This window comes from Pseudopodoces humilis, chromosome 9 (assembly GCF_049639895.1).
Source record: "Pseudopodoces humilis isolate 2021_Gansu_Grassland_sample_001 chromosome 9, ASM4963989v1, whole genome shotgun sequence".
NCBI classification, from domain to species: Eukaryota; Metazoa; Chordata; class Aves; order Passeriformes; family Paridae; genus Pseudopodoces; species Pseudopodoces humilis.
In genome coordinates this window covers 10,007,235-10,021,184 of record NC_142208.1, presented here as the reverse complement: position 1 = coordinate 10,021,184, position 13,950 = coordinate 10,007,235, and the positions used below count along the sequence as shown (strand labels likewise).

At 44.2% G+C, this 13,950-nt stretch overlaps 1 protein-coding gene across 2 annotated transcripts in view; it reads left to right on the top strand.

Moving 5' to 3' along the window:
* CDHR1 (cadherin related family member 1) overlaps nucleotides 1-12,863 on the top strand; it is a 45,861-nt gene extending 32,998 nt beyond the window's left edge. Inside the window, exons 15-17 of one of the 2 annotated variants that reach the window (XM_005520467.2) lie at nucleotides 2,385-2,613; nucleotides 3,503-3,757; nucleotides 10,275-12,863. In XM_005520467.2, coding sequence (XP_005520524.2) covers nucleotides 2,385-2,613; nucleotides 3,503-3,757; nucleotides 10,275-10,826 — 1,036 coding nt within the window. In that variant the 3' untranslated portion in view covers nucleotides 10,827-12,863. The other variant, XM_088059716.1, reaches the window with a different exon arrangement.
* Nucleotides 12,864-13,950: the final 1,087 nt, after the last annotated feature.

Genomic DNA, 13,950 nt, shown 5'->3' with positions numbered 1-13,950 from the left:
TAAGCTAGCTGCTAACTGCACAGAGAGAAGCAAGAAAAGGTCATGCCATGCAGGCAGACCTCTTAGGTTTAGAATGTAGCAGCTGGTGGAAAGAAGCTTGAGAAGGTTGTTGACAAAGGATTTAGGGGAAAAAAAAAGTAAGCACAACTTTATTCTGATTGGCATTATGGGGATGCTCAGATTCATTGTTCTTGTGCAGTTGAATGAAGAAACTATGATGTGAGCTTTTCTTTTCCTTCTTTAGTATTTTTGTTTGCTTTCCTCGTGCCAGAATGGCATAGCTCTGCAAGGCTGGATTGATTTTCTAGCCCTGGCACCTCTAGATCTGCTGAATACACAGCTTGATGCAGACAGGAGAATTTCAACTAGAGGCACAATGTTTCTGTCTTGGATATTACATCAGTGGGTGTGCAGTTGCGTGGGCAGAAAGATGAGTTGTAGTGGGGTAAGAGAAATCGTGTTAACTGTTGAAGTTTAAACCAATTTGATGGTAATCCTACCTTGGTAATCCAAGCTGCCAGTGGGAGCACTTCTATTCTTCCACTAAAATGGGAATGATGAGAGTGCTGTCTGCATGGTGAGGCTGGGCTGGGTGCTGAGGAGACAGCACAGGCACTGTCTCCTACACAGCTATTCCCACCTCCACACCTTGGATTTCATCAAAACTTGCGTTTGTATTTAACAGAGTTATGAGAACAATTGAAGATTTTGGATTACTAAATGCCCCTTCTATAATCACTCTCAATTGCATTCACAGTTGGAATACAGAAAATATTTTGCTACCCTGTACATTGATCAAAGGATATATAACAACCTTCATCTGTTACAAGCTCCACTGCTTGGAGCCTACACTGGCAGACCGTTTTCAAAAGACATTGTGTTGGTATCTTCTCTATAAATCCAAACTTTGGGCTGACACTTTTGACAGTGTCTCTGTAATTACAAATGTGTAAAATTGAAGTTGCAACAGATAAATCTGAACACCCACTCCATCCCAGTGTCAGTCTATGGAAAAATGATTATTTTTGGAGAAGATAATTTGCCCTGTAGTTTGGGAGATTTAAGAGCAGATTTTTTTCTTACCCATTCTGAGAAGTGAAGAGCTTAATATGTTATGCTTCTTTTAGCTATTTAGGAGATATAAATCAATCTTAATTTATGCAGGACAATCTATTACACTGTACTTTTAAACTGAAAAAAAAAAAAAGTAAAAATAAGTTTAATGTTTTTGCTTTTAATGAAAGGAAATCACTCTGGGAGAAGGCCATCACACTGAGCATTTACTGAAGACAAATACTTTTAATGGAAAATACAGCTAAAATGGCACAAGAGAGACAAAACTATGAGACACTGATAGTTCTCTAGTTTTCAAGCCTTAAGGAACTAGACAAAAACTAGGTAGAGATCCTGCAGGTGTTGATTGAATCTTCTGTGAGTTTTTGTAGCACAAACACGGGACACCATTTGTAACTTTTCTCTAAAAAGTCCTTTTTCTGTTTCTCTGTTTCTGCTGCATCTCTTCTGTATTTTTCTTTTTATTTTTGGATTTCTCAGCCTCCTTTGGACTCAATTCTTTTGGGATCCTCCCTCGTGGGGAGCCCTGTTTATCTCAGTTCTTATGATTCGAAGAAAACTCCCGAGCTCGTTAGAATCTTGTTTCTCGTGTTTATTAACAGGTGATCACAAAACTTGACAGGTCTCTCCAGGGTGGCTACACAAGGTTAATCTTTGCAATCTGGTACATTTCTTTCTTCTGATGGTACAAACAAGGCCTTGTGGCACACTTCATGTCTGATACACAAAATGGCCCCGAACTACGCAGTTCTTTTATCTTTATACCTATTTTTACCCAATTAACAATAGACACGTATATTATTTTTCTTAATGGCCCAATGACCCATCACCTCTGTGATGCACTGTGGCACTTACTATTACCCAAAAACCTCTAGGAGAAGAACATGAAGAAGAAAGAAGAAGGGACAAGGGAGAACACCCTAGATCCTCCATCTTGTCTCCTATTCTCTAAACTAACTTTTTTCACCCAGTGATTTAAAAAAACTTTCTAACCTACACACTTACACTTATAGCTTTTTCTATCTAACTTTAACATTTGTTTTCATGTTTCACCATGAAAACATGCTCATGAATTTCATATTATATGAAATTCAGTGTTTTTCTAGATCTTATAACTAAGTATCAGAAACAAGGGCACAAACTCTGTATTCCAGACTCCAACATGAAGGATTTGGAAACATTACCCAGAGAGGAATTAGGTGAAGAGTACCAGTGTCTGGGCACAGCATTTCAGTGTTCACAGCCTGCAGCAAAGGCAGGCTCTAAACACACATTAAGTGACCAAAAGTATTCTCTCCCCTCTTTTCCAGGTTCCTAATCCACCCATCAACAGGTATAATTTACACCCAGCCCTGGGCTGTACTAGATGCTGAAGTGAACTCGAAGTATAATTTCTATGTGAAAGCAGAAGACACAGATGGGAAATACAGCTTGGCTGAAGTGTTTATCACCGTGCTGGATGTCAATGACCACTCTCCAGAGTTCAATGAAAACATCCAGGAAAAGACCATGATCATTGGGTCACCGGTGAAGATAGAGGTGAGGGATGGCACCGTGTGTCACAAAGCAGAGTGCTTTGGAAAACCACCTGGCTCTGCTGTTTATTCTCAGGGGTCATGATGAATGTCTGAAAGTTGCCTTTTCCTGCAGCTTTATTTTGCACATCCATTTGGATGTAACAAATGGATTAAAGTGTGAATTATAGTATTTACTGACTGCTGAGAAGGAGAAATAAATTCTATAGGCAGAATATAAAGTCCTGTTACAGTATTTGAACGATCAGCTGGTGGACAATCCTGGATTATACAGTGATCACAAGAAGTCCAAATAAGATAAGTGAATGAAAGCACAGGGTTTTAAACACTTAACCTTCCTGACACCCCTTTGTGTTCAACCACACAACTTAGTTCCCTTCATTCTGAAGAACTGTATTCAATAATCCAGTGTGGAATGGAAGGTGAAAAAATGCAGTAACAATTCCCAGGCAAAGGCACAGAACATCCTATGTTAGACACGTTTAAATGCATATCATGAAGCCTGATCACACAACACCTTATGTCAGTAGAATAAATACCACAGCACAAAAATTAAGGCAAGCTACAGTTTATGGCATGGAGCTAATCCCGTTGCTCTTTATCACTTCATATTTGTCCCCCACACTGTGTAAGAAGCTCCCAGCTGAGGACCATTTGCATTCTACAGACAGGTTAGAGTTCAGTTTTTCCTCTGATTTTATTTCATCTCAAATAGAAATCACTTATAAAGAAAGGAGCCTAGTCCTGCTGTTTTTCACTAGAAAATGTAGCCTAGCTTCCAAGATGAAATGAAAGCAGCCCAGTGTTGTGCAGAACTGAATGCTCAGAAGATTTTTGTCCTCAGGCAAAGATACAAACAATAACACCTTTGTTTTTTACGCTTCCCCTACCAGGCTATAGACCAAGATGCAGAAGAACCCAACAATATTGTGGATTATTCCATCATGCAAGCAGATCCAGCCAATGTGTTTGACATAGACCAAAGCACTGGGGAAATCAAGCTGAAATCCTATATCCGATCTCTGGACATCATCCACAACATCACAAACAATAAAGACTGCATATGGTCACTGGTGGTCCAGGCCAAAGACCGAGGCTCCCCGTCCTTCAGTACCACAGCAGTTCTGAAGATCGATATCACAGAAGAGGTAAGCAAATGTTTTAGAAAATCCTTGTGGGAGACGATCCCTGAAAGGCACCAAAGGGTAGACATTGCTTGCTCCATTTCTGAGACTTGCCAGCTCTGTTTTGTAGAGTGTTTTTATAGCCTTGTGGTAAATCTGGATTCTATAGCCACAAATGTGAAAGATATTTTGATCAGAAATATTGCAAAGGTACAAAGGTAGGAGCATAATGTAATTGGGAGATGAGTTTTTTGTTAGAGATTGTTAGGTATGATTAAAGGTCTATAGACTTCTCAGAGTAAAGGTAAATCCCAACTGCTAAATTTCTGCCTTTTTATTTTCATCCAAGAGAAGAAAAAAAAGTCTTTTTCCCTTATAAAAAGTGAGTGGAAAGCAGCTGGGGTGAGAGTGAAATAAATCAGATAAATCAACCTGAGTGACATAGGAAAAGTGAGAAAAAGCTTTACAGAAATGCTTTAAAGTACATAGAACTTTGGATGGGAATTTAATAATTGCAGTATTATTAGCAGATGAAACAAGAAGACTCTAAAAGAGTCTTGCACATGCAGGTTGAGATTTTCTTTAGTCCAGCTTTTACGTCAGCTAAAGAACAAGCAGCAATTTATGGTGTGCAGTGCATGCTTGCACGATTCTTATTTATTGTAACTGCCTTGCCATGCCTTTAACTAGGTACCAGCAGGGAGGAAATAGGCTTTAAAGTAGATGAGAAACACATCATTAGCCTGACAGTCTCTGGACCGCACACATAAACTGGGAAAAGATGCAAATCTCATCCTACAGGCTGCAGCTGGCCTTCTCTTTGTTTGGTCACAATGCTCCCACTGCTCTTAGGTCTGTTATAATCTTTCTGTTTTCTCCATCTCCTCTTATTCCACTGATACTCCTTATGAGGCACATTCATATGATAGTTTTTGTACGCAGTTCAGAGCCTGCTGGACTGCCAGGGGACTTGGCAGTGCCTGGCACGGGGCTGCTTCTTGGGGCCAGCCAGCCCTGTGGGCATGGGCTGTGCTTGCTGCTGCAGGGCTCTGCCGTGTGGAGCTGGGGGACTCTGCACGAGGGGTGTCTGTGGTAAGTCTAGAGATGTAGCAGTTCTTACACATACAAAGGAAATGCACTGCTTAACACTTGGATTTCTCATGGAAATGAAGTTTTGGTGGGTTTTATACAACAAACAAGAATTGCTGCCCACAGCCAAGAGTGGCAGTACTTGCCCAGGCTGCACGTATCAGGAGTGCATGGCACTGTCCTCAGGCATGTCCCTCCCCTCCGAGTGAGCTGGAAACCTCTCTGTCAGCATGGGGGGCTGATGAGTGTGAGTGGAGAGAGGGTGCCCCACACCTCCCCTGCTGCGGGACAACGTGTCCCTGAACCAGCTGATGAAAGACAACTGGAAGGAAAACAAAAGTAGCTGATACTTTGGCATAAGGAATTTCCTGAATTTCCTTCTTGTGCTTGAAGCAATAGCATTACCTGATGAAAGATGGTGTCTTGTATGAAGTCCCCTGTCCGCTTCTTTTTCTGCCCCTCCACGGGTACATATTTGGCACCAAGTGGGGGAGAGCCCTCCTCATGAAGTCTAAAGGGAAAGCAGAGAGCTTGTGATGACATGGATTTCCTTGCACACAGTTTTTTTTCCATCTTCCTGTGCTCTTCTTGATGCCAAGTCCCAACAGAGAGTCTGAGATAGCAACAGCATCTTCATTCTTTGAGTAGGTTTCTTCAGCAGGATCTGAGCTACTGATCTAGTGTCACATCATCCATAACCTTTTGTATATGTATCTATTACTTATTCCATTGCTTGAAAATATTTGGTTGGTTGGTTAGATTGGAGATTTTTTATCCCATAGCATCCCATCTTTTTTGCAGGAACAGCTTTCAGTTTGCATGTATGAGAGATGCAGTGCCAGTGTCCAAAACCCTTGGTCTCCCCCTGTGTCCCAGGAACAGCACAGTCACTGCTAACACTTTGTGAACAAAACAATCTCTTGGTGTAGGCATACTGCATACACACACACTCTCTCTTTCTCTGAGGCTGTTACAAATGTGCATTTCATCCCTCTGTGCTCCAGCTGCACAAAGGCTCTTATTTCACTGTTTGGTGGGCATTTATGTATTACTGATTTTGGTTAGGGAGGATATTTTGAATGCATCCCCTAGAGGTTTCCTGCAGTGTTAATCACAGTAAGTAATTAAACAGGCATATTTTCTGATTAACGTTCACCATTGCAATTAGCACAAGTCTGTGCCCTTCGAGATGGATGCCTTGTGGCTAAGTTCAGCAGTATTGCACATCAAAAGGACCTTCTTCTCTTGGAATAGTACAGTGCTAAAAGAATGCAAAAGCCTTTTCATTTAACTGAGTCTGATTTTATGGAAATTGGTATTGAGGGGCATCTGTTAATATACTGTCCTTTCACAATAAATAAAAAATATCCTTTCACAGAATAAAAAACATATGCTGGAAAAGCCAGTCTTTTTCCATCCGTATGTCTCACTCAGAAATCTATTCCTGCTGCCTGATATTTTCAGAGGCTGATTCCCACTCCTGTTCCTGAAGGTTGGCCGGATGGGGGCATCCCTTGGCCTCTTGATGACTCCACTGAGGTTCTGCAAATGTAGAGGGGGCGTTTATTTACACCTGTTCATGGACTGAGGCTTAAGTCCTTATTTAGACAGCATAATCTGTAGTTCTTAATAGCTTTGGCCAATCATTTAAACTTCTAAATATAGCAGGTGAGTCTCAGTTTTAGGTTCTCCTAACTGAAAGGCTCAACAAAAATCTTTGAAGTAACATGGAGATCTTCTCCTCTCTCGTACTAACTGCAACCATGGGAACTGTGGTTGATGGCACTGCACAGCCCTTGCCACATTTGCAGAGCAGTTAGCAACTTCTTTCCACAGTTTCATGGACTTGAAAAAAATGTTGGTTTGATTTGAGAAGTCTTGCCTCATGCTGGTGTTTGTATTGCAAAGTGATGCAAACACAGCCTTCATATACAGTGATAGCACTGAGCTTTGGGATAAGCATTGCAGGGGCAGCTGGTGTTCTACCTCGGATCAGGAGTCACTTCTGAAGCAAATCTCCTGATCATCCCCACATACTGTGCCCGTGCCTCACATAGCTCCAAGCACACAAGGTAGACTCCTTTCAGAGGAAAATGTGTTTGGGGAGCACACCTAGTGTGCCTGGGCGCCAACAGGCAGTCCCTCCCTGCAACCAGGCTAGAACAAAACACCAGGAACGCTGAATGCATGGAAGTAGGCTCCTCAGAACCAGCTGGTTCATTGTTCAGATAGTACACATCCACTTGCTTAAGTCAACATAGCTCAAGTTGTCTGTAACACAATCATTGAACCAAGCATTTAAAATCGAGTCCAACTGTTAATTCAGCACTGCCAAGTCCATCACAAAACCATGTCCCTTAAGTCCCACATCTACAAATCTGAAATAGCATGGGCTCTTAACAGGTTTGCCTACCTACTTAGACTCCTAAATATAGCTGGTGAGCCTTGGCTGCTCATGTGGTTGAACAGATCAACCACATTCCTTTTGGGTCCAGCTTTTGGATACTTGGCCCATGTGCTCTGCTCACTGCAACCCATACATTAGGAAAGGCTCTTGAGAAACTGTCACAGAAAAAAAACAGCAAAGCATTATCTTCTGTGAGCAGTGGAATTTTAACTCCTTTGATGGCTGTTAAGAAAGAGTGTTTCTTCCAGGTCCTGGCCCACAGAGATATGACAGCTTCAATTTCATCATGTATCTGTTTTTATTTTATGTATACCAGAAAAACTAGTACTCTTCAAAATGCAGTGTGCCTTTTAGGAAAAAAACAACAGCTTCAGCAATTACAAAGTGGTACTATTGGTTGAGCTGGCTACGTGGCACTGCTGGTAATCAACACATGGACTTGAAGATGTTTTAAATGTGCACTTCCCATAAGTCTCTCTGAAGCCTGGCTAAGATTATGACATCCCTGGCTTGTATTGCAAGTTATTCCTCGTATTTATCCTGCCAGTGCAATGGCCACGACAAACATAAACTCTCCCACTGTGTGCTTACAAAATGTCTGATGTCTTTATGCAGAACAGTTGTCATCCAAGGCTAATTCCAGGCAAAGCTTTGTATAGTAGAGGTCAAGTAACTAGAATAGAGGCTGAACCAGCTAGCTGTTAATGGGTTTAGTTTTTGGTATTAATCATCTCTTCATCATTGGAAATCCTGAACAGATGCCAGACTTGCTGAGACCAGGAGACTGAATGAAGCCACATGCAAAAACTCTCCATACATCTTTCATCCGTTTTTACCTCTGCAGCTGTAGTACCTGGGCAACATGTACTAATGTCTAATCTCATTTATTCAATGTTTTCAAATACCTAGTCAAATATTCTTCAGCCATCAGTGCCTTCCTACAAAATAGATCTTGACAGAACTCGTAACTTGATGGACTTAGGTCATATGCTACTTAGCAGGGCTTATCTGACACTTAATTCACCTGACTTTCACATGAAGTTAAGTAAGCCAGCGTAAAATTTCTATCATCTGATGAGATTTAAGTACAAAAAAATACATGTAATGCAGAACAGCAAAGCTGATGTGAATCTAAGCTCCACCAAAGTCATGGGCTGCTTTGCTTCTGCTTTCTAGTTCCACTCCTAATTAAATACTGGAAGAACTCTCTGCACAGCAAAATGATGAAAATTTGTCCCTACCTCCCCAGTGACGTGGTCTGTTGAGTTTCACTAGCATTTCTTTTCCCCTTTCTTGTTAGCAATGGGACACATTCAGAATAGGAGAAGAGTGGGCTTGATAATGTGTTTGAGATAGGTTGTGAAAACACAGAAATTAAGACCAGGAGGTGTTTATTAATTAATTTACATGCCGCAAGTTTAGGGATGTGACATTAATGACAAGAAGTACTCTGAAGCACACTCTGGGATACTCTTAGACATCTTCCCCCCAAAAGTGGGGAGGGAAAAGAGATGGACATCCTAGATTAGAGTCACAGGGAAATCCATCTGATCTACAAGTCAGAGGTTAAAGTCCAAGCTATGCACAAGGTTCTCCTTATACACATTGTCTTTGATACCTATTTTAGCATATGGTGACTACTGCTCCAGAGGTGTCCTTTTCCTTCCATTGACCGAAAGCTGGGAGCTTAAACCTCTAACTAAAACACAGATCACCTGTTACTACTCATGCAAAGTTTGGGTGAGGATTCCCCCATGGAGTCAAAGACAGGGGACTGGGGCACAGTGGGAAGCCCTGTCTTTCTGCAGCCATGCATCACTTTATGACCAGCTCTCAGTAACCAAACCTGCATGTGAATGTGCCATTTGTGAAGGATCTCCTGGCCTTGCATAGCATTACTGTCTGTTCAGATACCACCTGTATTCACAATTAACTTATCTTGGAAAGGCAGTCCAAGGATGGGCTGCCATGCCCTGAATAAGGGTGATCTATGTGCCATGCCTCTAGCCTTTATTCTCCAATCAGCCCAGTGTTTATACGTGCCTCCTAACTTCTTTTACTGTTTCTGGATTCAGTTCAACATCATTGCAACTGCCTCCCCTCCTGTGCCTAGTTCAACACTTAGCTTCCTTTATTTTATAGGCTCTCTATCCTGTACACATTTCAGCCTAGTTCCCCAGCTGTATTTAAAATAGATACTGGCCCCTTTCAAATATAACCATGTGAGGGTTGACCTTTTCTCTTATTTTTGATATTTCCAGATCAAGTCCAGGGTAAAATCCTATATTTTAGGCCTCAAGAAGCGTCCATGGACAATATATGGAATATGCATGAGTGGCGTCCTTTCCACCATTTCTGTTACAATGGTGATCTCCACCATCATGTACTGGAAAAGTGTGAAAAGATCCAAGCTCCACCCGCAGGGCAAAATCCGCAAAATTATACGGGGACCTCCAAGACGCACAGTGTGCTAGGTTGGAAAGCGAACTGGCCATTCATTTGTCCTTAATATGCCAATGTAGCTTATGTCATTGCTGATTTCTTTTCTTTCTATAAACAAAGCTCTTTAGCTCCACTTATCTCCCCTACCTCAAAGAGTTTTGTTATGTCTGTAAAAGAGTACTTGAAAACAGAATGCAGCACATATCTGCTAAATACTCATTTGTATATTGACATTTTATAAGCAGAAGTTTTCTCCTAATCCTTTTCAATGCCATGCTCAGTAATTGAGCCAATTATTTTCTTGCTCCATTCTTGCAAGTTAAACACTATGGTGACATGCAGGAATCTGCCCTAGTTTGGTGGAAATACTTCTGTAAGCTTTTGTGTTCAAGTCATCTACCTCACATATAATGTTTACCCAGTCTCTGGCCCCATCTAAATTCTCCAGCCCTGGACTGGACTGGCTGTGTGACTCTCATATTTTTTTTGGAGACAACTTCCATCAATCAGCTCTACTTGTAACATATTTTGGACAAATGAAATTTATGGGTCACTGTCTGTCCCCTAGAGTAAGTCATGTGTTTTCTTTGTACTCCTTTACAGACTCTTCACAAAGGGCCTATGGCCGCCTTTTTGATGCAAACTAAAGATAACCCCATGAAAGCCTTAGGAGTGCTAGCTGGTGTCATGGGCATAATGGTGCTGATAACTATCATGATCTCTACTGCCATGTTCTGGCGCAACAAGCGGTCCAACAAAGTCATGCCGGTGAGAAGGATCATAAAAAAGAGACAGATGCCGCCATCCCGGACAGTCAGGATGGAGTGGCTGAAGTTCAAGAGGCCCAGCAACGCTGCAGAGAAGTTTGTCGTTGAGGAGGACGTCAAGAGCCTACACAATGAGAACAGCAACAACAACGTCCAGGTTGTCCCCGTGCCGCCAGCAGCCCCCCTGCCGCCGCCACCCCCTGCCCTGGCTCCACGGGGCGATGCCCCAGGGTGGCGGGTGCCAACTGTGTCCGGCTCCCTCACTCCCAAGCATGTAATCAAGCCCCCGAAGAAGAAAGGTCACAGCAGCACCCACAACGCCCTCGTGTCAGAGCTCAAAATGAGGTTTGAGAAGAGGAACGCAGCTTTCGGGGAGCCCCACATCTAGGCACTCTCAGCAGCTCCCAGAGACTGCAGACTGTGGCTGGGCATGGATGTTTTTATGTGCTGTCTCTTCCCCGTGTCTGTCAGCACCCTGTGAACCAGAGCAGCTTCTCGCTGTGATAGCCACCCCTCACCTTCTGCAAGTACCATGTGCTGTGAGTCACCCCACCCGCAGAAGCGCTGCCTCCGCGTGCAGTCGCAACTGCGGCTCCTTCGGCCGTGTCCCATGGGCCCTCCCTGCAGCTGTGTCTGACCACGGTGCTGAGTGTGCCAGCCACAGCCTCCCCAGGTGAACAGGGACTCAGGTTGTCCCAGGTTTGGAGGTCTCTACCCAGAGCTTGGGTTTTCAAACAAGATGTTCTGCAGCCAAGGCCCTGGTGGATGGTCCTTTCTGACCCGGTCTGGCAGGTGGGTTTGAGGTGTCAGAAAATCCATCACTTCAAATCCCAGACCCATTTTTGAAGATGTTGGCACGGCTGTGGCAGCAGCACTGAGTCGAGGTGCAGGTCTCCTACAGCAGTGACACTGCCCTGTCCCCAGAGCACAGTGTGCTTTGCAACAGCTGGCGGAGTGATGTGCTCGTGGCCTGAGTACCTTCATTCCCAAAAGGTAAGCGGTCAGGCTCTGAGAATCTCTTCATTTTCCTGCAGCTTACACTGGGTTTTGCCAGAGCACATTGACATGATGCTGCGCTTTGCTTCTGCCCTGGACTTGCCTGCTCTGAGGAGGGATGGGAGGGGCACCTCAGCCATCCCTGGACCATCAGGGCCAAGATTCGAGCACAGAAGTTCAATAGCAGCTCTCAGTCAGCACTGCCTCCTTCTGACACTGTGCCCCAAAAGAGCGGGAGCCCGGCAGGAGAAGGGCATGAATAAAAACACAGGGAACACTAGGTAAAACTGAGAGGCAAATGATAAGTGGAAGACAGAGACAAGTGCTGGAAAGTTGCATATGTTGGTCAGGGAAGTGTCTGGAAAGATCATGTGGTGGTGTACACTCTAGCAGAAAGTGTCAAGGAATATATTTAATCACCTCTCCTGGCTCGTTGCAGGGACTGGTGTGTGAAAAAGGAGGTTTCCATAAAATATTCAGGTTTTTATTATCAGTATTTTTGAGTGAATTAAACAACAGTTAATGGGAGGGGACTGGCAGGCAGCTGACAGGTTTTTTTTCCTGTTACGTGACAGTAAAAAGGCACTGAGAGCAGAGCACTTTTTTCACTGGATCTACCCCAGGGACTCCCCCTCAGGTTTGTTTCTGAAGAGATGTTTTTCAGCTGGGCCTGGCTGTTTCACATCCCCTTGAGAGAAGTCAGCACCAATGGAGCTGGCTGGGGAGCAGCACCCTGCGCCCTCTCTGAGACCCAGCCCTGCAGAGAAGCTGTGCAGTCATGGTACCAGGAACATCAAGGTGGGGAGCAAACCTGATGGGACACACCATGTTAATTCAAGGGGTTCATGAGACTTCTCCAGCTGTCATTTCAGTCAAACCAGCAGACCTGGCCCTCAGGATCTCCTCTCACTCCAGTAGCTGAAAAAATTCCCCTTTTTGCAGCAGGACTTCATTATTTTAGGGTATGGCTGGTTGAATATGAAATGACCCACTTACAAGGAAAATCTTGTATTTTTTAACTTCAGTTCAATCTGTCTAAAAGCCATAGTGCTCATGGCTCATGTCACCCATGAGCTGAGCCAGCAGCTGTAGCCAAGAGGTGCAGCAGAGTCCCAGCTGGGGGCCACAGCAGGAGCGCTGCTCCCAGAGCCTCTCCTGTCACATCTCTCCTTTTCTCTACTGTTTTCTTGCTTATCCCTCCTCCTGGGGCACTGTGATGTGAAGCCCAGGTTTTCACCTGTCCAATCACCTCCTCCTTGTCCCCTGGCCATAAGCTGGCCAGGGGGAGGGGATGTGCAGCCCCTGGCCCCACTCCTGCTGCCCTGTGCAAGCACCTGCCTTCTGCTGGCTGAGTGTCTGCAGGTTCTGCAATCTTCCCCAAAGCTCCTGATTTATTCCCCATACCACTGTCTTCCCAAGTGTTGTGTTATTGCCACTATTCTGTGTTCATTCTCTAATGAAGAAAGCCTATAAAGACCATTAAATTAAGTCAGATTTAACAGGAATTACAGGCTTATAGTCTTAGAGATTATATTTAAGAGGCAATAAAGATGTTTTATTACTATGTTGTGATACTCTTTCCCAGTTACTCTGTATTTCAACTTCCAAGATTTTTTTCAATAAATAAATTTTTAAAAAATATGCAAAAGGTGTTTCTGTGCTTGGTGTGCTTCTGCTGGCAACGATGCCTTGTCATCATCACCTGTTAGGTGTCCAGCCACAGGCAGCCAGGCTGCTTTTTAGGATGACCAAATGGACCCTTCCTCAGGCCGCAAGTCAGGAGAGAGGCCGTGAGGTTTATGGACAACACCGGGCTGGAAGGAGGGGAGGAGAGTAGCAGGATGCCATTGGCACAGGCCATGGGCAGTGTCACAGAGAGCCCCTGGCCAAGCTCCCGTGGTGCAGCCCTCTGCAGCATGGCCCCGGGGCAGGGAGGCAGCAGGTTCAGCCAGTGTCTGCGATTTGTTACGAACTTCCTCCACGTGCTCAGGGGATGTTTTGTCTTTCCCTGGCTGCTTCCTCGCTGTGATTCAGCACCTCTCTCCAGTCTCTACAGTGTGCTGCTGTCCCTCTCTGCTGACTGGGGTGGAAGAAGGCCAGTCATTACTAATGGTGCTTTGTTATTTACTCCCCCTCACCCACGGCCCCACACTGGTCTTCAACCAGCATCAGGTCATGCCTCACTCTGTATTAGCCGTGTCTGCAGGTGGTTTTCCCAGGACAAGGTTTTCCTGCTTGGCCAGCTGCTTCTGCCCCTTTCTCACCACTCCAGACCCCTGTGACTTGTACTGAAGCTGCCTGGCCTCCTCCATCCCTGCAGCCAAACCCCAGAGCTCCTTGGAATCCAGCTTTCTTTTCAATTTTTAACTGTGAAAGGCCAGAGATGAAGCAGAGGACCTCTGTGTATTCTGAAAACTTGTCATGTTTATTGCTTTGACACTAAAAGACTGACAAGACTAGGAAGTCTTGTGAAGTATTAACAGCGAGAGTCAGCAGTGACAAAACAGAGCTCTGTT